Source organism: Denticeps clupeoides, chromosome 1 (assembly GCF_900700375.1).
Source record: "Denticeps clupeoides chromosome 1, fDenClu1.1, whole genome shotgun sequence".
Taxonomy (NCBI): domain Eukaryota; kingdom Metazoa; phylum Chordata; class Actinopteri; order Clupeiformes; family Denticipitidae; genus Denticeps; species Denticeps clupeoides.
Window position 1 is genome coordinate 13,738,315 of NC_041707.1, and position 25,843 is coordinate 13,764,157.

At 41.2% G+C, this 25,843-nt stretch overlaps 1 protein-coding gene across 7 annotated transcripts in view; it reads right to left on the minus strand.

The window, feature by feature from the left end:
• The window catches only part of smoc1 (SPARC related modular calcium binding 1), a 39,416-nt gene extending 13,573 nt beyond the window's left edge, over nt 1–25,843 (minus strand). For 4 of the 7 annotated variants that reach the window (XM_028976694.1, XM_028976675.1, XM_028976705.1 and 1 more), the window contains exons 1-10: nt 25,465–25,843; nt 13,075–13,243; nt 12,828–12,911; nt 11,616–11,728; nt 11,411–11,510; nt 10,122–10,172; nt 9,099–9,140; nt 7,082–7,171; nt 5,922–5,993; nt 426–618 (exon numbers count right to left, since the gene is read on the minus strand). In XM_028976694.1, coding sequence (XP_028832527.1) covers nt 426–618; nt 5,922–5,993; nt 7,082–7,171; nt 9,099–9,140; nt 10,122–10,172; nt 11,411–11,510; nt 11,616–11,728; nt 12,828–12,911; nt 13,075–13,243; nt 25,465–25,569 — 1,019 coding nt within the window. In that variant the 5' untranslated portion in view covers nt 25,570–25,843. The remainder of the gene's footprint in view (nt 1–425; nt 619–5,921; nt 5,994–7,081; nt 7,172–9,098; nt 9,141–10,121; nt 10,173–11,410; nt 11,511–11,615; nt 11,729–12,827; nt 12,912–13,074; nt 13,244–25,464) is intronic. The other 3 variants (XM_028976715.1, XM_028976733.1, XM_028976723.1) reach the window with 3 other exon arrangements.

Consider the following 25,843-nt stretch of genomic DNA (forward strand, 5'->3'; position numbering starts at 1 on the left):
TACTGAATACATTTACAACAGAGTATTGCATATTCAAACATCATTGCTACATACAATGCATCCGGAAAGTATTCGCATTGCATCACTTTTACCACACTTTGTTATGTTACAGCCTCATTCCGAGATGGATTTTTTTTTTTTTTACCTCAGAGTTCTACACACAACACCACATAATTGAGGTTTTGGCAAATTGATGATGTAAATATGCATTCACTGCCTTTGCCATGAAGCTCAAAATGCGCTGTGAATACTTTCCGGATGCCCTGTACATTGTTGAGCTGATAGTACAGATTGCAATCCTATTAAGGTTTTAGGCTAAAACTCCTCTTACATGATTGATTGTCATCATCCTGCAATATAGACCACTGCTAAGTGGAATAAATTGCACTGACTGAGTTAAACATTTGATCGGTTCATTCTCTTACCTGGTGGATGTTCCAGGTATCGGCCGTCCAGTGTCCACAAAGACACACCAGCAGTAGCCTGTAGACTGGTGACACTGAACAGGTTTATAGAGGCCCTGTGGCCCACACTCAGGAATGAAGATGGCCTCTCTGGGGTTTTGACTGGCTTCATCATGGGCAGTCAGCCTCTCCTGGTCACAAGAAGGAACCTTCTCTAAAATCACGAGAAATGCTCTGTTCAGAGAACGTTTAAAGCCTCACATGCTAAAAACACAACATTGTCCATTTGTTACAAACCAACAAGACCCATTAATTATCACACACCCCAATTCGGGTTATTAGCCAGAACATTAAAACCACTAACAGGCAAAATAAAAAAAAATGGTTAAACGGATTCAACGACCCAAACAGTTAGGTAGGCATAAGAATCCAATCCATTGTCTGCTCAGACAAGGACAAAAATGTGGACAGGCTCTGAGCATATCTGAAACGGCAGGTTAGTGTTCACAGGGACCTGTGACCTGTTTCCACAAAAGAACAGTTCTACCACAAACAGCTGAATAACTTGATATTTTGTCATGCCAGAAAGATACACCTCTTCATGACCTCAGGACTCCCTGTTTAGTGGTGACCCCTATAAGCAAGATAATGTTATGGCTGGATGAATGAACAGAGTCACAATCAGACTAAACAGATCTGAAGCACAGAGCTTATTTAACAGTACACATATGGAGAAATAATACCATAAAAAAAATGTGTGGTGCTTAGAAGAATCTGACCCTTCCCTAAAACTTGACATGAACCAGACCAGGCAAACTGCATCAGTCCTCACCAGCCACTGGGTCAATTACGTTTTCAACAGACTTTAAACTCAAGAGATGTTCCTTTAAACATTTTAACGCCTTAGCCCACAAATCTGTATTTATGCTCACATCCATTTAGCGCATTGCTCACACCGGAGTCACGCGGCCAAGTACAACAGGACCGCACGTTGAAGCTAATCCAATTTTTGATGCGGTGAAGTGGGCTTTAACCACCCTCGATTCACGTCATTTTCAATCAAGTGTGCTTATAGAAAGTCAGACTGCAACAACACCTCGTGGCTCACCCCCCAACTACCTCCACCGTGGCTGTCAGTCAATCAGCACTTACGCAGAACACACTCATTGTGAGATCATGGGACAAAAGCCGGTCATTATTGCATCTGCTCATGTTTCCAACTGTCTCCTCTATTGTGTCTGTCAGAATCTGGGCTTTGGAGATCGGGGATTAGACATGAACGTGTATAAGAATACTACTAAAGAAAAAAAAAAAAATCTTTAAAAATCTAAGGCCTGTAACAGAATCCTGGTGTTTTCACTCATCTTTTTCTGTGCAACTTGCAAAGCTGGAACTGCCATAGCTGGCATGTTCTGGCTCAGAGGGCCTGAGGGCATTTTAAGTTGGACCTGGCAGGACTGAGTGGTGCTAGGGGGCACCTCAGAGAGCAAGCGTGTCCTCATACTCTGTCCACCCCCCACCGACGTTCCTTCATTTTCTTTCTTGCTCACACTCAAGTGTTCATAGCATTGCTACGGCCCCCGCTGCTCTCGCCAAGGTTCCTTCACATCCAAATTATTTAGCACTGTTTATTATACAGAGGGCATACTGGCGCCAGCCTGCTGCGATTCCCAAAAGATTTTTTTTCTCAAACTCCTAATACATATAAATGGAAAACGTTTGGGCTCTTGCTATTATTATTTTATTTTTTATTACTCATGTGAAACTTTATCTGCTCCTCTTCTCTATCTCTATTTGGGCTATTTAGAGATTTTTTTGTAATTGTATAGTCATTTTGCTGCCTGTCATGTCAACTGCCTGCACTCAGCAGATGAGAAATGCAAGGCATACATAAACAAATATGAACAAGGTTTAGAACCTGATAGGAGCACAAAGGAAATGGCTTCTCGTTAATCTCATTGTCTGATGTTGAGCGAACAAAAAAATGAAAACAAAATTTTTCTAAGCTGCACTGATCGATGTGCTTGTACGACGTGTCTCTGTCATTCCTTCTAATCCGGGGCCTCCTGCTCCTCATCTTTACAGGCTCAGGCCAAGCAAAACAAGCCTGAACTCTCGAGTGGGTGAACCGAGCAGTGTGCTGTAAACACAGTGTTCTCTACCCCCCCCATCCCTCTATCCCCATCAAATATTTTTTGGTTATGTGGTAATCACTGCAATCCTGCCCCCCACCTTTTTTTAGCTGAGAAGAAAGCAACATTAGCATGGGCACGGGCTTATCGCAGAGGTCCATATGTCAAGTCCACATAATCAGGCACCGTAGTTGGAGAGAAATAAGGAAACAGCTCAGTAGGCCTCGTTAAAATGGCTTGCTCCATGGCTTGCCTGATAGGGCAGAGGTTACGCAACTGACCTGTAGCCACGAGTTACGTATCTGAGATCACATCTGTACTAATCTCTTTTTTCTTTTTATTTTTCTTAGCCACCTCTGCCTGAATTGTTAAGTCAGCTGCTGTATCCTCCTCAGACTGATTGTATTAAAAAAAAAAAAAAAAAATTTGCTGACTTGATGTGTGGTATGTTATGCACTAAACAATTTCACAAAATATTGTGATATTCTAAAATGGAGAATCTAAAAGCTATAATGATTAATCAACACACTAATTGGTGCAAAAATAGTGCATTTTAACTGTTAACTTTTAACTGATAATTTGAATTTTCATTACATTCAGATTATTTGCGTTGTGAATGTGCATAGGTAATAATTTACATATCATTATCTACCACATGACATATGTGTAATGGAAATGGCATTTTCACTGTAAATAATCATCCTAACATCGTCAATTTAGCTAATTGTGCTAGTTAAGCAGATATTCCTAGATGCTTATTACCAAGAGCAATTCACGGGATAGCGGTTAACAGAGGGATGGCCATTTCTCATCCAGGTAATATATTTATAGAAAATCATTCAACTTTTTCCTCGTAATCTTTTCACACGATTTCTTATTCAGAAATTGCCGACACTGGAATTACCACACAGTCTTTGCTATGATGTGTCAATGAAAAACATACCATACTACAAACAGACACACGCACGCACATACGCACATGTGCAACACCCCTCTTTTGATCCTGTGCTCATGCGTGAAACCAACGTGGCTCCACACAGTGGACTGGGCTTGCCGAGAGGGAGCCACACTCATTTGGAGAAAATTGAAAGGGAGACAGAGAAAGCTAAACAAATTAGATAGGAAAGGGAGTGAAGGGGAGGAACAAGGAGCAGACCTAATGCCAGCGGTGTTGGGTTTCCCATCTCCGAGCATGTTTTGCATTCAGCTGAAAGCTGGAACGAAACATGTTTCACAATCAGACCGGGCACTGCAACTCCAGCATGGATGAGATTACCAGGGACGCTCGGGCAGAAAGGCGGGCAGGCAGGCAGGGCTGCGGCTATTTAGCTGCTCTAGTCAGAGCTGTGCTCAGATGAATATCTCAGCACCTACCCATCGGAATTTGAAACAGTCAGCTGATTCCTCATCAAATGATCAGAAAAATGTTTACTTAGAGCCAAGATGAACATGAACACAGTTTTATCAAGATCGTTGAAACAGTCTTCGTGCAGAACTCTCACTGGGCTCCAATTGTATCGGTTAAAACAGCATCCCAAGATTCTTCCTTACCTTACTTAAGCTGTCGAAAGTAAAACTGTCAAACATCTGCAGACTTTGCTCAGCAATAGACCCAGCAGCTGGACTGAGGCTGGAACTATATTTGGTGTGTAAAGTAGATTTGGCTAAGGTAAGGTCCACAGCTTATCCCTTATCCTTTCAGACTGAAGTGAGACCCAAATTGTCATAGAACTGCATTTATATTAGCATTCTGCAGGCATATTTTACATGCCACAGGTAAAAAAAATTAATATAAAATCTGGAATTAATTGCCTTGTTGTTTGCTGTCCAGCTACACTGAATTTTGTGTTTCTCAATCGCTTTGGTGCATTTCTATAAACATAATTTACATTTGCACAACAGTGTGTGCAAACCATAAAAAACACAGTGTATTCCCTGCAAAAGCAAGTCATTTGCTCAAGATGTTTTATGCAAATACTTGTCAGTAAACCTGTCAGTGCCATCAGAAACACAAATCCTTGCACTATAGGTGAAAATGTGCGAATATGCTTTCAGAACATTTGTTTGATCTGTATATGAAAGAGTAGAGGCTAAAAGTTCTCTTTCAATGCGTATTCTTTGTTTTCATGACCCTTTACATCATCTCTTTTCTGAGGATTTTCATTAATGGTTAATACTTTATGTATTTCCTCCATTTCACAATACTTTCCAAATAGGACTGCAAATAATGACATTCAAAAAATGTGTATGTCACTCTGCCCATCAACCCCTGAACAGTAAACACAGCAAATACATCACTTACGTTCAAATCCCACTTACTACCATTGTGTCCCTGAGCAAGACACTTAACCCTAAGTTGCTCCAGGGGGACTGTCCCTGTAACTACTGATTGTAAGTCGCTCTGGATTAGGGCGTCTGATAAATGCTGTAAATGTAAATGCTAAAGTAAATACATAAATATACAGTATTTACATACAGTACAGTTCAAACGTTTGGACACACCTTCTCAGTCGATGTGTTTTCTTTATTTTAATGACTTTGGTAGATTCTCACTGAAGGCATCAAAACTATGAATGAACACATGTGGAGTTATGTCCTTAACAAAAATTAGAGACCTGGCCTCCACAGTCACCGGACCTGAACCCAATCGAGATGGTTTGGGGTGAGCTGGACTGCAGAGTGAAGGAAAGGGGCCAACAAGTGCTAAACACCTCTGGGAACTCCTTCAAGACTGTTGGAAAACCATTTCAGGTGACGACCTCTTGAAGCTCATCGAGAGAATGCCAAGAGTGTGCAAAGCAGTAATCAGAGCAAAGGGCGGCTATTTTGAAGAAACTAGAATATAAAACATGTTTTCAGGTATTTCACCTTTTTTTGTTAAGTACATAACTCCACATGTGTTCATTCATAGTTTTGATGCCTTCAAAGAGAAACTATGTAAATGGTCATGAAAAAAAGAAAACACATGAGAAGGTGTGTCCAAACGTTTGAACTGTACTGTATGTAAATACTGTATATTTATGTATTTGCTGCGTTTACTGTTCAGGGGTTGATGGCAAGAGTGACATACAAATTTTTTTGAATGTCATTATTTGCAACCCCCATGGCACAATTTGCCTCATTTAGTAAACATTGCAGTCCTATTTGGAAAGTATTGTGAAATGGAGGAAATACATGAAGTATTAACCACTAATGAAAATCCTCAGAAAAGTGGTTCATGGGGTACTATGTACTTTGAAGCTTTAAAATATGCCTTTCTGTACATTCCAGTAGCCACCTGTTCAATTGAGGACACCCTCAACAACTAATAATGCACCAAAGGGATTGAGAGAAACTGTAACATAAAGTCTCTGCTTATGCAAAACAGAAATGATTCACGTCTAACCTGGTCTTCTGTTACTGGATCCGTTGTGTTTCTTTTCCAGCTGCTTTATCCAGAGAGTGGGCCCGGTGATCTCTGCATGAGGAAGGTACACACAATATGACAATTAACATTTGAGGGAACTTTTTCAAATTATACTACAAAATCTGAAAATCCAATTCAAGTAATTAGCCCTCACTTGGGTAATGACTTGTCCAAGTAAAAACAACAGTGACAGTGACAATATCAATCACTTTGGTGCATTTCTCAGATTTAATTGGCTGCTGTTTGCTACATTTGTCATCTCAGTAAAAATACATTATACTCACACCCATACACACACAAATCAATGGACCAATCACAAGCTAATGAATGCACAGCATCCTGGAAGACGGTGAGTTAGGATGCAGTGTGGAAGGGTAATGAGACAAAACAGAGGTAGAGTAAGTAGAGTGGTTCCTGATGAAATAAGGGCCACCATTGTGGATCACGTTGTCAATCAATGACTAAGACTGGTTGAAAGAAAAAGCCAAATACTGGCTGAACTATCATGCAAGTATTTTGTCAGGATAACAGTGTAACATACAGAAATGCATATTGTAAAGCTTCAAAGTACAAAGTATCCAAAAACTCACTTTTATACTTTTTTGTCATTATGTGGTTGATGTTTTATTGTACACTATTAAGTGTATGTATTGTCATATTTCACAATATAAATTGGACCACAAGATTACCTCAAAGCCATTTTTATTACTCAACAAGAGGAGGCCATTTGTGGGGGTGATTGCAAATAATGGCATTCTAAAAAAATGTTACAGTCACTTTTTAAAAATTTTCAATGAATAAAAGCCTATCCAGGCTTTGCAGTGAACCTCCGAGAAGTAAACACATTCATTTGAATTTTTTATACTGGTGAAATTATATTAAAAACATATTCACACTTCTTGTTCATTATGGCGCAAAGATTTGTCATTCTAATTTGGCACATTTTGAATTTCATTTTGACAGAAAAATTGTCTTCTGGGGCATAAACTGGGGCATAAACTGAGCATTTTGAACATTGCTTTTGCTGGCAATATGGTTTACACATGTTGTTCTGAGAAATGCACATATTGTTGTGGAATGTAAATTATGTTTCAAGAAATTCACCAAAGCAATTTAGAAAAGATGAAAAGAGGGCTTACCATCGCCCTCTGGGACCCCGGGAGGCTCCATCGTGGGAGTGGGCTTGGAGCCGTCATCTGGGTTGAGTGTAAGAAAGAAACGGAAAGAGACTACCATTATTGAGGTTAATACAATCTACTCTCCAGAACTGTTGAATGGTTGGGATTTGCACATGGCCCGGCCATGACAGATAGACAGATAGATAGATATATAGACAGACAGATAGACAGACATATAGATAGACAGATAGATAGATAAATAGATAGATAGATAGACAGATATATAGATGCCCACTCAGCGTAGTAGGTAGCAAATTAAATGGATGTGATCATATGCATGGTGCAACATATGTCTGATTTCAGAACAGTCTTTGCAGTGACCTAGAGATCAACACATACCTGGGCATGTAGTGCAGCCCAGAGGGCTCGTCCGTTTGGCCTCCAATACACTAACCACCAGCAGGTCTAGTGGGAGCGCATCTATGGCTTACACCACGGAGCAGTGTGAGCGGAGGGTATTGCCACACAACATGTTGGATTAAATAAATTTAAATTGCAACGTATCATCACAGCCTTTAATAATTGGCCCAATTTAACAGGTGGTGAAGACAAGGAATGTTTCAGTTTTTTTCTGAAATAATCATTCTTAATTATTTTAAATGAAAAAGCATATTCATAACATTAAATGTACATATTTTATATAAATACATTTACATGTGTTGAATATAAAAAAGTGGACTGAGTTAATATAGGTGTTTAACAAAGTCTCACCAGTAACACTCATCCTGCTCCTGTCAATACGTCCTCCCTTCATTAATCACAAACGCAATCTCTGTTATAGACATCTCAGGTCTGTTGCCGCTACCAAACCTCATATGCGCTTTGATTCTTATTGTTCAACTAGTAAATCATACTTTAGTGAATACTTCCTGGGTCTCAGAAATAACCCCACATGTTAATACCGTGTAGTTACTACATCAACAAATTAATGATAAAGCGGTGCTGTCTATGGTGCTGATTCCTTATGTGCATGACAATATTATTTATGAATTTTAGCAATTCATAAATAAGATTGTCATGCACATAAGGAATCAGCACCATAGAATGAACTAAAACAAAAAAAATCTCACAACTGCATTTTAGCACTAAAACCATGTGAGAATAGAGTCTGCAAGTGGCCACCAGAAGCCTCACCAGTATTTATTCTCTGCTAAATAATTGAAGTAATATTTTAAAAACGCAAAGCTATAATGTATGAATTCCTAACTAAGTCAGTCTTTTTACAACAATTTACCAAGCTGCCTTGCTTTGAACACGGGCATGAATAAGAACTATTAAGGTTGGATCCTTTCTGACTGATGAAAATGAGATGCCTGAACGTGGGCTGAGCAAGAAACCTGCAGGCGCTGTGGTCACATCTGTTTAACAAGGCACAGGAATAGACCTGGGCTTTTCGAACAGGACCTCAGGCCAAGTGAAACACTACCAGGCACGTACACACACACACACACAGAGTAGCAAACACACACACACTCCCCTGTCCACACTTTCATAGGTTGCCCCTGGGACATGTAAATGACATCAGGGCCTTCCAGTGGGATAAAGCTGACTCCACCGTGCTGAGCATGCAGCTGACATATGCATTCCGGGTTTGCAAATTCACCGTATTGGTGAGTGGCTGCAGGACCCAGTCAGACATGGCCACACTGCATCAGGCTTTGATGTGAGCATGTCCTTAACAAACACAAGCTTTTCTTATTCATGGTTCCAATAGGTAAAAAAATATATAGCCTGGGAAAATCAGAGCTGCACTTTCATTACTGATTTGTGCAAAACAAAATCAATATTTCCATTTGGCGTATTTTTATGCTTGTTTTTTTTAAATGCAAATAACCAGTAGATTCTACTTAAATCAACATATCAAATTCTGTGATTTAATAGTGGAAAATTGTCAATGTCAATGAAAACTGTAGCATAAAAAGGGGATTAGTCTATAATAATAGCACACACTTTCATTCAATTGAGGATCTCATCTCACCTTTTCTCCCAGGAGGTCCTGGAGGCTTATCAGTGACCGACCCTTTAAAGAGAGAATGTAAGGTTGAAACCATGTTGAATGCAGAGCATCAAACCTGTTTAATAATTTAATCATGTCAAACCTCTCATCTAGTCTTTCATGAATCCTACTTACCTTGTTTTATGAGCACCCTCAACTGCACAATGTTTTTACGTAATCAGTTACATCCAGAGATTAGAAACGGTTCACTTGACAAAAAATATAACCAAGAAATGAATGGAATTTTTTATAATTAACATAATTTATAACCAGAATTACCAAAGTATTTCACCTGTTCCAGCATGAAAATGGATTAATCTCAATTTAATTCCAAATTATGCTTGTAGAAATATTGATGATTATGCTCAGGAAATTTCATTTTAATTAATGTGATGCAATTTGTGTGTTCTACCACCTTGGAATACTTAAATCTTAAATTTTAGGAGGCTTTTACATCTCTATGGGCCAGCATAATACTGTACAATATCAACACTGATTCAATAAATGCATCAGGAATGCACAGTTAAAATTATGGTTCTGCTTACAACTAAATCAGTTTGGTAAGAGCTGTGTAATGAAAATGCATGGCGTGCAGAAAAAACAGTTTGAGTTTACAATCAAATCCTAAATTCAGTCAGGGATTAAGCAGGAAACTGCCTCCAAGAATCATATCCCAACTGTAAAAATAGAAACAAAATTAGCTCGATCGGTTCTCCAGATGTCATGGTAAAACAACCATGAGACAAAAAAGGGTTTAAATCACAAGCGAATCTGGTTATTAATCATCCTGTCATCTTGGCCCATCCCCGCTGACATTCCAGCAATCCAACACATACACCCACACAAAGACATTACATCAGCAACCACGAATATGAACGCAGACCACGAACGTGCACATATTGAAACGGGCATGCAAGAACTGAGCAGGGATTAGAGAATCAGACCAATTAGGACAAAAGGGGAGAGAGAAATTCGAGCGACGGCAACTGGAATGAAGGGTACTACCTGACAAGCCACTTGTCCCAGCATGAGTTCCATTAAATTCACTGACGTTTCCTGCAAATGCACGGCGAAATGATTCATACGTGACATGGAAGGCAGGGCGATGTCATAAAGCGGTCATTAGGGGATGTGGATAGGGTATGGGGCAAGAGGAAATGCCCAGTTTGTCCCAAAAGAAACTGGGAATTCAGAAACTATGGATTCAGAAACCTTAACGCATTTCAAAAACTACGCTGTGACTGTGAATTCAGCAGCTGTTTTCACCATGCTGCCAGATTTGCAACCATCTGGTTACAAAACCTTTGCATGAAACAGTATGAAAATATTGGACCTTATGCAGGACAGGGAGATCACAAACAATTATTGACTACAAAGATCTGGAAAGACAGCCTCTGCAGTTGAGCATCCCGCTGAAATTGCATTTGTGGGGGAAAGGATGACCCATGTAGGGAAAGGAGCACAGGTCAGCAATGGATTTCATGAAACCACACTGGGTGAATTAGAACAAAAAGACATAGTACCATGTGCTATGATCACACAGCCATTCCAAATCTGGCATGAACTTAGAGCATTATCTTCTGTGCGGAAATTGTGGCCCATTATCACAAAGTGTTCCCATGCACTTAGAGAGGGCCCAGGTCTGCTCTTTCCACCTCCCTCTCCTCGCGGCAGTGAGGTAAGCACAAGGCAGGGAAAGAGAAAGTGTCTTTACAAATGACATATTATGTAATATATGTACACTACAGGTCAGAAGTATCTACTTTACATCAACGATTTCCAATAATTGCTGGACAGGGCGCTGCGAATCTGTGCTGCCATGATAAAAGTTAAGGTGAGGTTATTTTAATGCAGCTTGCATGTAAATGTTCACATCCATGAACTCACACGCGCAGTGTATGTTGTTACGTTACATTTCAAAACCAGTCAGTAACACTTTATTTAAATATTACAAATGTTTTGTTGTAACATAATTCAAACCGAGCAGCGTATCGGTCCAACTTTCAAGCCTGCGGTCCTTATGATTACAAAACACACCTTTAATTTAGATGCAATTCCTGGTTCCATGAAGATAATAATAATAATAGGTAATGTTGGAGAGAAATAATGCAATGGAGAATACTACTAATAAGATTATATATCTGCAAAATACTGGTACAAAAACTGGTACCGATACCATGTCCTTGCTGTGTGTGTGTGTGTGTATATATTTATATATATATATTTAAAGATTTATAATTATCTTTATAGTCCACAACAATTGTGACCCTGCAGCCTGACCCTGATGTCTGTACCTGAGCACACTGGGGTCCTGTTGTGCACCGACGAGCCGCTCACAGGTTTTCCGTCACTTGTGACACACCAGCAGTAGCCTGTGAGGGTGTGGCATTGCACCTGGAGGTTGTGGTTGGTAAGGCGGCAGGAAGAATGTCACACATTTAACAGCAGCAAAAGAACAAAGACGGTGTGCTTAGGTGCAAAATATACTTTTAGCCAGACCTGGGCAAACGTTCCATCCTCATTGCATTCTGGGACAAAGAGGGACTCATGTGGCCTCTTGGCCTGTTCCAAAGCCTGGATCCTTTCCATGCGACACTTTGATTGGGTTGACTCTGAAAAACGTTAAGGGCGTCTTGAATTTACAGTGTGACAACAAAAAATGTGGTATTACAATCTATTTCAAGCCGGAATGTGGTGATGTGACCTTGCCACTCAAATACACACGCTGAAAGTGGCAAAGTGGCTACGACTCTGCATCTGAAGACGTTTTTTTGGCTGTCTGCCATTCACCAGTGTTTATTTCTTTTGGTGAAGTTTGAAAATGCAAGTAGCCATGCATGAATTCAGATTAGGATGTCATTATTACAAAAAAAAAAAAAAAAACGCGCACACGGAACATACACAGATGCTCTGAACTGTTATGGAAAATGGCGGAACTGGCATATTAATATGTACACTTATATTTGTCAGGTCCCATTCAGATGGTTTTCTCTTGCTCACAACTCAACGGAATCCACTCACACCGACACCTGTAAACATTCCTGCGCTGCAGCTTCGGTCAACAGGCACAGTAACTCACACACCCCCCAAAACAACGGACACCTGCTGTCCATTCCGCCGCACTTTGAACATTTTCCCCTCATGACACCTGCCTTGTAACGCCGCTTCTTCCCTACGAGCTATCAAACATCACTCATTACAAATATGGCTGATCATTAAATGCCCTTTGCAGATATACAAATATCTAATATTCCCCGCGAATGCACTCTCCTTATTCCACAGGTAGAAAGGTGACTCAAAACAGTCCAAAAACTGGTGTTTCTGCACAACTAAACCCTAATTTATTATGTGCTTTTTTTTGTAAATGCTGCACAATAAATATATAAAAGTATTTATGCATGAGTTGCACTGACCACTAAAGGGATCTAATATCACATATTGCTGTCAGAATTCCTACATTTGTGGGGAACAGAAAACAGAGTAAAAAAGAAAACAGAATGCAGACCTTGACTTGAGGCCAATTCATCTTACCTTGGGTTGAATGGCTGGCATCCAAAGACCGTGAAAGAGTGTGATCATGGTCTGTAAATAGTTACACGCGTAGCAATTGGCGGAAAATGAAAGACATCTCTCTGGCCTCAGTGGTCCTCTATGATGTGTGTGTGTGTGTGTGTCTGTGCGTGTGTATGTGTGTGTGTTTATGAAGCCTACCTTTCAGCTCTAGTTCTTTCCCCTCTGAGGCAAGTGTTGGCACAGGAACAACAGGAGGCTGATCTATCCTCATGGGGATTTTACCTAAACCACAGTTCTTATCAGAGAGCTACAAATGACTGACATACACTCTGTAATACCACACACAGGTATAATCTTTGCCAAAGTAGGTTTGGAATCTAGTATCTATGAATTAATAAGTGTGTGTGTGTGTCTGTGTGAGATTATGACCAGTTCACCTTCTCACCTCTGCATCGGCCTCGGTGGAGCAGTGTGAGTGTGCGGTCCTTGCATCTGGCCCTCTGAAGGTCACAGCTGGTATCATAGCTCCTTCCATCTGACCCACACACTGGTTTGCTTGTGTGTGTCCGAGAGCAGATGATGCCACAATTGCTCTCCCTGTCTCCAATCAGCCACTGCAGACACACACACACACACACACACATACACACAAAACATACAACAGAATGGTGCAAGGTGAAAACAATGTACTTAATAAGCAGCGGAACACCTAGCGGCACCCAAGCGTGCCAAGAGTAATGATGTCACCGAAGCTCTGGGGAGGTGCTGAATGACCCAGGAAATCACATCATGTGCTGTGGCAGAGGGGTCAATACATTTCTCGGAAAACTCACTGGGCGTTGCTACCTCTGGTCGCTGCCTCACAGATTTTAATCAGAGCTCTAACAATGGTGGATTCAGAGTGTGGCTGAAGCAAGCGAGAGCTGACCACACAAAGTAAAGTCGGCAGAGTGGCCACACAAAAAGAGTCCAATGAAAAGGGTAGAAGGAGACCTTGAGCTGAAATCAGCAAAATCATTTCTGCACTTAATACCATCCCTGATGCTTATGCCATTTCTGTGCTAAAGATTTTCAATAGTTCAATGAGGTGCGTTTTCACATTTTATTTTTTTTTCTAAATCAGCTTCTCAAAAACCATCTACCAGCACATGTACATCACATGTGCACATTTTTAAAAAAATAAGAGTTGATTGGTCATTTGTTCTGGGGTAAAGAAGAATGACCAGACATTAAAAAAAAAAAAATTCAAGATGTATTCTTCCAAGACAAGAAGAATCAGGAACATGAGTTACAAATTGATGGTTTTAAGATACATTTATTACCTACATGTCTGTGCATGTCTGTTCCACATCGTCAATGTGGAAGCAATTACCTCTATAGATGTCCAAGTGCCTTGGTTGTATCACAGACACCATGACATCCGCCAATGTTACATCACAGACTGAACACCTTTTAGACTCGACAGAGTAAAGACACATGAAGAAAAAAAAAGGCAAATGCTGAGCACCACCAATTCTTCGGCCGGTTTAATGAATAACGAGCACATTAGTGATTGAGGGGTTTGGCAAAGGCCACAACTTGTAAATAGTTGAAAACACAATGGAGTTTGATGGTGATTTAAGTCTGCTGCTTCTCCTACACAGACCCTTGCTGCCTAGTGTACTCCTCATTGAGTGATGGGACGGGTCTCAGCGTTCCGCACGCAAGATGTACAGCCATTCTCTGTAAATCTGATCATGGTTGGGAGGCCTTCCAGAAGACTTCTGTCTTTTGTATCCCGGTATTATGAAGTTGTATAACACACAATGCATGCAGTAAAAGTAATCAGACACATAAAACACCGATTGAATTGATTTAATGTAACAGTTATATCTATATACGAAAGAAATATATATTTTTGCAAATGATATATGCCACAGTATCTAATAACCGGCCACACGTAAAAATAACACAGGGTTATAGTACTATTTTTTATGGTACCATTCTGCTGAAAGCAAACAGAATAAAACTGAATTATAATGATATGGCGAGAAGCACAAAAGGAAGAACATAGAAGGCCACTTTATTTTTTTTATTTTTTATTTTTATATCACCCTGCTGGTTTTGGCTGAGATGCAAAGCTTTCTAAAGTAATGTGAGAACAAAGTGAGAGCATGATTTGGGGCAAGCCAAACTGTCTTGGCAAAAGTAGTGTACTCTAAGCAGAGCTATAAAAGCTGCATCCAAAGAAAGCTGTTTTAAAAGGTGATTTAAAACACATTGAACGCTATTGAGGACACTGTCTACCTCTGTTTGTCTGAAATACCCAGGGGGTGTGGGGCACTTCAGCTCAAGAGACTGCCACAGAGATACGAGAGAGTTGGAATAATGAAGATGACATTGGTCTGATAAATATTTCATTTAGATTCTAAATACACTATTTCTATAGCATTCTATTTTAGCTAGTCTTGAGAATGGGGACATTATCTTACATTTGGACTCCTCCAATAATATCCAATATTGTATTAGTATAACTTTTTTCCATGAAAATGCAAAAACATTTTTTCATGATTTTCATGGCACTAGACATAGCACTAATGTAGCAGTGGGGCAGTGGTGGCCTAGTGGTTGCCGGTTCGAATCCCGATCCGCCATGGTGCCACTGAGGTGCCACCGAGCAAAGCGCTGTCCCCACACACTGATCCCCTGTCATGGCTGCCCGCTGCTCACTCAGGGTGATGGGTTAAATGCAGAGGACAAATTTCACTGCGTGCTCCGTGTGCTGTGCTGCTGTGTACATGTGACAATCACATCACTTAAAAAAAAAGTTGGGGGGCAACTATACAGATGTCCGTTGGCCATTAAAAAATGCAGATATATCATCACGCTTTCACTTTGATGGGCGAACCAGTGAATCTAACATTTGTGAACACTACCCACATGCTATTATATAGCAACTCCAAAATATGAGCTGTGATGTACTTTTGTTGTTTTTTGTATATATATATTTTTTATTTTCATGGCCATTTACATTGGTAGATTCTCACTGAAGGCATCAAAACTATGAATGAACACGTGTGGAGTTATGTACTTAACAAAAAAAGGTGAAATAACGGAAAACATGGTTTATTTTCTAGTTTCTTCAAAATAGCCGCCCTTTGCTCTGATTACTGCTTTGCACACTCTTGGCATTCTCTCTATGAGCTTCAAGAGGTCGTCACCTGAAATGGTTTTTCAACAGTCTTGAAGGAGTTCCCAGAGGTGTTTAGCACTTGTTGGCCCCTTTGCCTTCACTCTGCGGTCCAGCTCATCCCAAACCATCTCGATTGGGTTCAGGTCCGGTGCCTGTGGAGGCCACGTCTCCACTTTTTGTTAAGTACATAACTTCACATGTGTTCATTCATAGTTTTGATGCCTTCAGTGAAAATCTACCAATGTAAATGGTCATGAAAATAAAAAAATGAGAAGAACTTTTGGCCTGTACTGCACTTCTGTAATTACCAGGGTAACATAGGTCGTACTGAGCCTTAATACGAGTTGAACAGCTCCACACTCCAGCTGCATGACCAGCACCGATGTGACCCTGCATTCGCAGCTGCAGAGATACCGGTGAGAGGGACCAGCAGGAGCCTCGTCTTATCTACACATGTCCTCCGTCATCCAAATCAGCCTCGGTCCATACGAAAGCGAGAGATAATAGCCCCCTGCCGCTCCTAATCACAAACAAGCCGGTGCTTTGCAAGACGTTTGCTAACCAGAGCAGAGGCGCGGTGTCCGAACTGCCATCAAATAACTCAGACCTGAAATTAAGATAAACTTCAAACCGCCAGACACGGCCAGACGTTTTTATCACAGGACTCCCAAATTATCTGTTGTTCTGCTCACCTTCCTTTTTAGAGGTGCGTGAAGAGGTTGCATGTGCTCTACTTTGACACAGGACTGATTTATGCGAATAGTGTTTTGATGTAAAAGGCTTAAAATATGGCAAAATAAATCATTTTAATGGTTTTAGACATTAGATCTTTGGTTACTGCTTTGGAAGCAATACGTAGATCCTGCTGGAAATGTTTTCTGGGTGAAAACGTCTGGATGGCCATTGCCCGTGTGCTGCTGCGACCAGTCATCTAAAAGGTCCGTGACTGTAGTGCAAATCGCCTCATGCACTCTCCAACCCTCGTAAAATGCGTATAACATGACTTACCACCAAACGCTTCATTTTTTTAAACCATTGCTGGCAGAAAGGTAGACTTTATTTTGACCCAGTGCAGTTTAACAAGAAACGCCACTTTCAAAGATTAATCATTTTTATACCGGTCTTAAAAACCTGCTCTCTGCGGCACGCTATGGCACCTGAGGAGTATTTAAAAAAGAAAGCGTTTCTGACTAGGTCGTCCAAAACCACTTCAGAAGCTCTACCTGGGTAATGGGTGTTCCGAAGCAATAAAAGCGAACTTTCCAATTGATTTTACACACGGATTAGGTTCGTTCCTTTGGGCAGCTCTTTCACTAAAAGGTAACAGTGAATGTCCGCACAGTGTTAGAAATCATTTATAGCACATTCGCCTCCAATACAGTCATTTATTACTGTGTTTGTGTTTTATTTAACTAGATCTAACCCAAATGGTTTTCTCTGATGTAAGACCCTGCATAAATAAGGTGAGTCAAGGTGAGCATATTCTTTGTGCACAATGGTCAAGTGCTTTATGAGCAAGACCATTCATATAGAAAGAACAATTGCAGTACAGCAATTAAAATTTCTAAAAAAAAATGTGTAAGCATGAATAGATTTAGACATGGTCACGCCTGCCCTGTTCCCACTCACCTTTTGATCTCTGCCATCTGAACCTCATCACCCAGTTGCACATTTAGGGACTCAGATCTGAACTAGCAATCGTCAGTTTTTGAGGTAAACTTACATTTGTGAAATGTGTTAATAAGTATGCTAGATTCAGCCTCGCATTTGGGTCCTCATCTTAGCAGTGGTAGGAATAAATTGCAAGGTCATGCAGAATTCACATGGTTTGAGTGAATTTGTGTTAACTGTTCAGATTGCTGCATCATGAAGTCCTTAAGGGGGACCTATTTTCAATCTACCACTTTGCGCAGCTCTAAGCGTGGGGCTTGTTCAATAATATGAAGTCAGGAAGTGCATAAATAAATAATCAAAATGTCATCTGTATCTTAAAGGTGAGAAGGAACCAGCCCTTTTTGATGGTGTGTAATTATTTCTGTCACCCAGAATACAATGTTTGATTTTGATAAGACTTTAAAATGGGAGGATCCTGATGACTGACAGCCCTCTCGCACATTACTCCCTCATTCTGGACAATTTTAACCCACGCCCATCAATACCTAATGAATACAAAACATCAAAGATTGTGTGTCTGAGGGGAAGTAGTGATGGTGTGATGATTGTGTGTATTGAGGGCAGTGGTGGCCTAGCAGGTAAGGAACAAGACCCGTAAACAGAAAGTGCCATTGAGGTGCCACTGAGCAAAGCACCGTCCCCACACACTGCTGCCCGGGTGCCTCACCGTGTGAAAGTGAAAGTGAAGTGATTGTCACACGTGATACAAAGCAGCACAGCACACAGTGCACACAGTGAGATTTGTCCTCTGCATTTAACCCATCACCCTGAGTAAGCAGTGGGCGCTTATGACCAAACTCTTGCATGCAAGGCCCATCGTCCTGAGATTAGCGCCATGCTTTGTGCCGGTTGGTATTTAACACTGAGCAGCGGTGTGAAGTGGAATTACGAAGAAGAAAAACACAAAGCACATTTCCTTTTGGCTGCTGTACGTGCCGGGAGGGGAAAGCTCCGGGAGACAGGTGCCAGAACCCTTGTAACGTGTGAGGCGCTTATTACTTTTGGGGCAAAAACAACAAACAAAGAACCGAACCTGCCCTTTTGTGACGAGCCTCCCTAACCAGGCATGCTATAGTTTTGCCACGAAAAAGAAAAAAAAAAAACTGAAAATGCAAGCAGAACATAAACCTCACACCCCACCACGCACACCAACAGAGGGTCTCTCCAGTGCCAGCACTAATTGTGCATGTATGTAGCTTTAATGGGCTGGTGTAATTACTTTTGTCTTACAATTAGTCTGCCGCAAGGATATGTATAAAGAAAATACCATCTCTCGCATACTGTTTCAATTATTACTCTTTACTGAACACACTTGTTTTTTTAAAAAATGGGGTGAAGATAAAAAGCAACATTTCAAAAAAAGCATGCACCCCACTCTTTGCAACTCTAATTAGGCTTGTCTTAAAAAGAAACCTGTAATTTTCTTTTTTTTTTTATTTGAGGGTCTAAACAGTAAAGGTGTGAATGGGGAAAGCTGTTCTCATCAGGAGATCCGGCTGGGAAAACCTCCCACGTCAGACAGAGTCAGATAAAGCTGGTTTAACATTAGCAGAACTCAGGGAGGGAGAGATAAAACAATTTTTAAAAATTCCCAGATTAGTGAAAGAGCATTAGTAAAAAGATGAATTAGGCTACTTCCGAAGGAAAATCTGATTACAAGCATTCCTTGCTCAGTCCTGGCCAAAGAACTGTCCCCTTATCTCACTGGGGGTCTCTGCACTCCTGAGAAAGGACTGCTCATCCATCAGTGGGACTTGAAAATGCCTACTCATAATGGAATATTAGAAAGAAGATGAGGTGTCTTTCATTATTACCAACCTGATAAGTGGATAATATCATCTTATCCTTTTATTGGGCATGCCTGTATTCAGAAACTAGGCCATTAAAAAGGAGGAAATGTTCGCTACATGCCTTGTGGGTTTTTGGAAACGAGTACAAGTCAGGAAGAAAATGATGTGCGAGGACCAGCCAGCATTTTCCTGTCCAGATGAATTCATTTCCAATCGTACAGGACACATAAAGTGTGTACTTGCTGTGCCTTTGGCAAACGTACCGCCATTGTGCCACCACCATAATTTAGACAAAAGAGAGAACAATTCAATAGACATATTCCTCATGGACATGGCCCAGTGTACAGTTTGTGTTCCTGCTTTCCATTAAGGCGTATGACAGCCATCCAAATGTGGCTGGAAAACAAAGGGTGACTATCATGCACATCTGCTGTAGAGAAAATAAACGCTCTGTAATATGGCCTTGTGGACAAGAGTCCCATACCAGCGTGCATTGCATCAAATTGATTAAAAAGACCTGAAATTAAGCAAGAAACGCATCTGTTTTGACTGTAGCCACCATGGCCAAAATGACAAGGGTTTCAATTGTATCTCACCCTCCTGAGGGTGACATGAATTAGAAGTCACAGCTTGACACATGAATCTGCATTTACAGATAAAACATGTAGAATAAATAAATAAACAGTATCAATAATCTTTTAATAAACAAATGGGCATTAAGATCTATAGATTTTTTTCCAAAGTTATACAAGCTGTCCGTTGGTGGGTTACAGCTACCCCCCACCACACAGGAAAGACACAGCTTCTGCAGCATACACAGGTGTCAGTACAGTTCATTGTCTGTTGTTTTTGACAAATCTATTCAAAATTCCTCTGTGTATGGACCTGCCCTGTCTATGTCTATTTTTTTCAAATAATCAATTACACGGATGTTCATCTTTCATATTAAACAAAACGTATTTTCCTTGTCTGAAAAATGTATTGTGTACAATTCAGTGCCTACAGTTCTCAACAAATGCCTGTAGCTTTGGATCAGAGCGTAAATATAAATGTATGAGTGGTACCACTACAGGGCTTATCATGATGATTGCAAGGATCTTTCAGATAACATTGCTGGCATTTGTATTTGCATTGTTCTGCATTTAAGAGTGTAGTTTATGTGTAGTTCATTTGAAATGAGTGTAGTTTCATTTTAAATGAAAAAATACCTATATACAGATTATTAATTTAAAAGGAGTTCAACCCGCATTGACGCATTCACTCCCATAGACAGCCCCATTCAAAGCAACATCTATGCTGTGTGACAAGGTTGTGCCACTATGCCGCCTCATATGTGTGTGTCATGTGGCTGCATGGCTACTTCTGATTGGTGAAAGGGTGTCGTGATTATTTTTGCTATATCTGAATGGTGAAACATATCTAATGAATGGAACAAATGGTTTAAAAAAGCAATGAATCAAGTGTTGTCTAAGCGTAGTGTTTTAACAAAAATGTAAAATGTATAACTCATAGAAGAACTATTTTTTTTCAAAAAGTAAATATAATGGTGTAAATGTAACTCGTTACTACCCACCTCTGCAACAGACACAGTATAATGTGTCACCAAAATGTTCGAGTTAAACACAAATGGCACATGTTGGGTCACTGAACCAATCTCTCTAGTTATAATTTGTTACTCTGTAACAACACTTCTGCAACACTAGCGTTCCCATACACCGATTCCCATGATCAACACATGCATGCACATACATATGTGAATGGACAGAGAACACGCCTTCCTGAGATGATGGACAGGCTTTGCATTACAGTGGAGTTTATAGTCTAATGACTTACTAACCCATGAAGTACTAATTTATTTCACACACTGATTATCCTTGGAATTGAGAATTCATGTTAAATTGTTCAATGTCATCAACACATAGATTTTTTGTCATTTCAAATGCTTTTCACAAAATGTTGTGAAAGCAACAAACTGAACTGTTGCTGAATGAATGAATAAATCTATAGGCAGTTGTTTTCCTGGTTTGAGGACGGTTATCCCAACTCTGGCAGCAGGTGAGGGTCTAGGTTATCTCAACACCCAATTGCTTTTGCTTTGCCTGAACACACATTCCGTAAAACAGCGCTCCGGCTCTGCAAACCCCAGATGTCTAGCAGTACACTCAGCCCGGAACTTTCTTCAGCCCACACAAGCAGACTCTTCCTCTTTGGTTTTCAGCAGTTCAGCCTACTTGCCAGTGTCACCAATAAGTCTGCAATATGTGCTGTTCACACACACACACACACACACACGGCACTCACACCTGCATGCTGGGTGTGATCTGGCTAATAAAAGTGTTAGGAGGGGGGTGGTGATCTGTAAGGCACGGGGAATGCAGAGCTGCTCTGCTCTTTGCTGCCGGGGCTTGCTGTGTTACTCACATTAAAGAGTCTGATGGAGCACTGTCAGCCATGCACATCAGTTCTCATCTCTCGCAACATGTGGCATAAAAAGGCCTTCTGCACCATCATGCTGCAGCCATGGAACTGTACCCTACTGAAAAAAAAGATACAGACCAGCATGCACTTGTAGTTGTTTTTGAAAGCTACTAAGCTACTATGACTAACAATGCATCCAATTTCATTCACAACCATATATTACCTGCTGGTCAAGATGGCTAACGACAGATATACAGTAAAAAAATCGGACCCATTATAAAAACACCGACATTGTGTGTATTCATTTCTGCCTAAATCCTTTGCACTGTCCTGTAAATGCACGCCACTAGATTTCGAGGCAGAAAACCGGTCAACTGAGCAGGCAAGTACATATTTTGATATCATCTATACACCGGACACAGACCCACTTCTACCTACAGCAATTAAACTTGCTCAACACACAAAGCAAATAAACTGGTACTGCTTGCAATGGCCAACCTGGCAAGTTCTAGAAGACGGTCATATCCAGCTCTGAGGAAATATGATGCAGAAAAAGTCCCTACTAATGTATTTAGTCAAAACAAGTCTGAACCTATAATGTGAGTTTGCACTGGACAAGACTTCAGCTAAAGTTACACATAGAGGAGTGTAAATGCAATGGGTCTTTGATGGGTTAAATAAACGAAACAATTAATGGGAAACGAAAAGGTGCCTGGGTTCACGGCTTACACAACGACAAGGTTAAAACATTTTCACACGCTAGAAAACACAGTACTTCAAAGCACAGGAAATATTAAAGCATTCCCTGCGTTTCACGTCCCAAATGTCCGCATTAGACTAATGAGAGCGGTGGTGTCGGAAATATTTCATAGGATTTGCCTCGGCATCCAGGAAGCACCGTTGCCTGAGACGGCATCACAGGCCAGGCTCACAATGGCATACCTGCCGACAATTATTATTCTCGAATTGTCGGTGTGTTTTATACACACACTATCATTCAAGCTGGTCTAAAAATAGACCACTGTCCTCATCTCAGCATAAAGGGGAGTATGAGAGGGGAATTATTGATCAATGTTTGTCCGACTCCACTACGATAGCACCCCCACTGCAAATTGAAATGTATGCTATGCACGGCGGTTTAGGCATTCTCTGAAGTCCCAGAGCAGAGCTATCAGAGCATATAGGCCGGTTAGGATGGAGTACCTTGACTCGCAGTCACATAAACTGGGTGTGTTATTCTGAGAAGTTCAATCTAGAATCATTTAAATTGAACCGACCGTTCTTTTAATACTGTTGTTGGAGTCCGACTAAGAAAAGGACTGTAATCTTTTTTTGAGAGGTATTGGGAGAATTCAGGAGCCGCTCCGCGTTGGAATCAGCGCTGTGTTTCATTCTACTGTACAGCCCGCATCAAGGACTTGATTGATTCTTCAGATGCCGTCTAGCTGGCCAAGTGCAATACATAACTTCAAGAAGTTATTTTACAGCTGCACTGTAGCTGCTGGGTCCTGGTAGCAGATACAGATGAGTTCATAACTCTGACCTGCGGACAGCTGTACTGGCAAACATCACATAGCTTCACACGTAACGCAAATGAACGGCACCACGAGCAAAACACCCAGGTTCAGGCTTTTGGCGAAAAACAGGCAAGTGTCCCTGCGAGATCTGAGTGGCACAGCGGCCCCCACAAAGACTCAAGGGTTATGTTTGTCCGGCTTGTGAAAATGAGTCAATAAATCTGAATGTCAACAGTTGGCTTTGGAGGAACTCAGCTGAGTAACAGGAGCAAAGGTTCTACCAGCAAGAGCTTTCGGCCTTACCTGCGTCGTCCAACAATCCCGTTCTTTATTAAATGATCTGCAGCAAAAAATGCTTATGAAAATGCAATGGTGATTCCCCCCTTTCTACCGGGCTCAGGCAACGCCGGCAGCGTTAAAGCTCAGACAGGTTTTCCGTCCTCATGAAGGAAGGAAAATGACAGGTTTTCAGCTAATTAAAAGCTTTTTTTGTTCCTGATCCAGCGCTGGACTCGCGGTTAAAACCTAATGCACCAGCAGTAACTCAACACAGAGCTTTCCATTTGAACGCTGAAAAGGTGTAGAGAGATAAATTGGGCATAACGAGGCAGGACAAAGGAGGACAACTCTTTAATTCTCCTTTCATACTCTAATATGAAATATGTCCTGCTTTTGGACTCGCTTTCCAGTCAGGCCCGAGAGGACGAGGAGAAGGATGAAGTGTTTTGCGTCGGCTGCACTTTTCGGCCCCTTTTTTTTTGTAAATAAATGATAATAATAATATTAATAATAATAATAATAATAAAAAAAGACAAGAAGAACAGATGTCCAAGACTGATCCTCTGAGGGTCTTTGTTAACGCAGAACATTCGCAGCAATAACGTTTGCAGCAAAAACATTGTTTTTTTCATTCAGTGTAGGACTTTTAAAGGCTTCAAGATGATTTATTGGGCAGAAAAATAAAATGTGAGACATGCAATTCCAGCGTTAGGACTTCAGGATTTCCACCAAAAGCTCCAAAGTTAGATGTTGCCAAAGATACGTCTGTGTGATACATATATTGTAATCTGATCCCTGTGTTGCGATGCTCATCATAATATTAACACTTAAGTGCCCAACCTGCTGATGGGGCGTGGTTTAGATTGACGGAAATGAGTAAAATAGATTTATACAGGTAGAAATCACATTCATTTATAGCTGATCTTAAAAAGAGGAGCAGACTGAGGTGACAGCTGATGTTGTGAAGCGGCTGCGGAAATCCTGCTCCACAGCCCAGATCACCTCCATCGCTCGTCGCCTCTTGACTCATCCTTCCCGCTCCGGCGCGTTTCGAGTACCAGGTCGCCAGCTTCCCGCATTGCCTTTAATATGCGCAGGTACCGGTGATTCATCTCAGCCTGACTCACTCAGTCCAGTCCCCATTTACACCGCTATTAAATGCCCCCTTGACAGATATATGGACGGTTTCCTGTGGAAAAAAGCTGCCGGGCCGCTGTCACCTCGTCGGATGGACAAGATTTGATGGGGCAGTGATGAAAGCGAGGGATGGAGCATCAGGCAAAGAGGGTGGAAAAGTGAAAGTCAAGGGAGCGAGGGAGGGAGCGAGAGAGAGAGAGCTCAGAACATCACTGCTGCCCTTCAGCCGAGGCAGAACAAAACCGAGCTCCCATACAACACTTATCTGGCGAAGGACGTTTGGGTGGGGGGCAGATTCAGCTCTGCCTGCGTTGAACGCATTCTGCCGCGACACAAAAAAGACAATGTTGTCTTTGTTGGAAACTATCGAAGTGCTCCGCTGAAGCGGTGGCTTCTCCCTTTTATTTCGACACAGAGGGGGGCAAACGAAGCCGCAAAAGGGCTCTGTGGAGGAAAAAAAAAAGACCAATGGGAGCACCCTGCTTGCCTCGGTGACAATGAGCAGAGCCATCTCATTCACTCTCCCCAGAAGCCACAGATGTCACAAGTCTGAATGATCCACGAGTCATTCAGAGAAGGGGGACAAGGTTTTGACGTTTTAAAAGGCATAAGATTTTTTTTTTTTGACGTTTAAGAAACCATTACCAGTCGAGCTGATCTGGCTACCGATGACGTCATGCAACCTCGCTACAGCTCGTAATTGAGCCTAACTATTTAATTAGCCACTTATACAATGAATTTATTTAAAAGAAGATGACGTTATTATGCGCAGCATAATTTCAGTTCACATGGCTGAAAGCGCTTGAGGAAAAGTGAAAGCATTATAATTATGATCGTTTCTCACTTACCCGGGAACCCGTGGCTTTCTGAGCGGAGATCCGAGGCGGGTGACACACCAGCAGGAAGGCAAAAGCAGAGGCGGCCAGAAAGAGGACGAGCTTTTGGGACAACATGTTTCTCCCAAGTTCAGACCGAGGTTAATAGAAAAAAAAAAGTTGTAATTATAATTTTTTTAAATAAAGATTCCAATCAACTGCGATAAAGAGTTGCGCTCCTCTCCAGTGCTCGTCGTTTGTCAGGGTTCTTTTTCGTTGATGACTTAATAATTAAGTATATTATTCACATAGTGCCAGAAAAACGGGGCAAGCAGGCTTTTGTCAATTGATGATCACCATGGTGACGGCACAGATTTGATCCACTGGCGCGGGACATCTGGTCCAGTCGAGC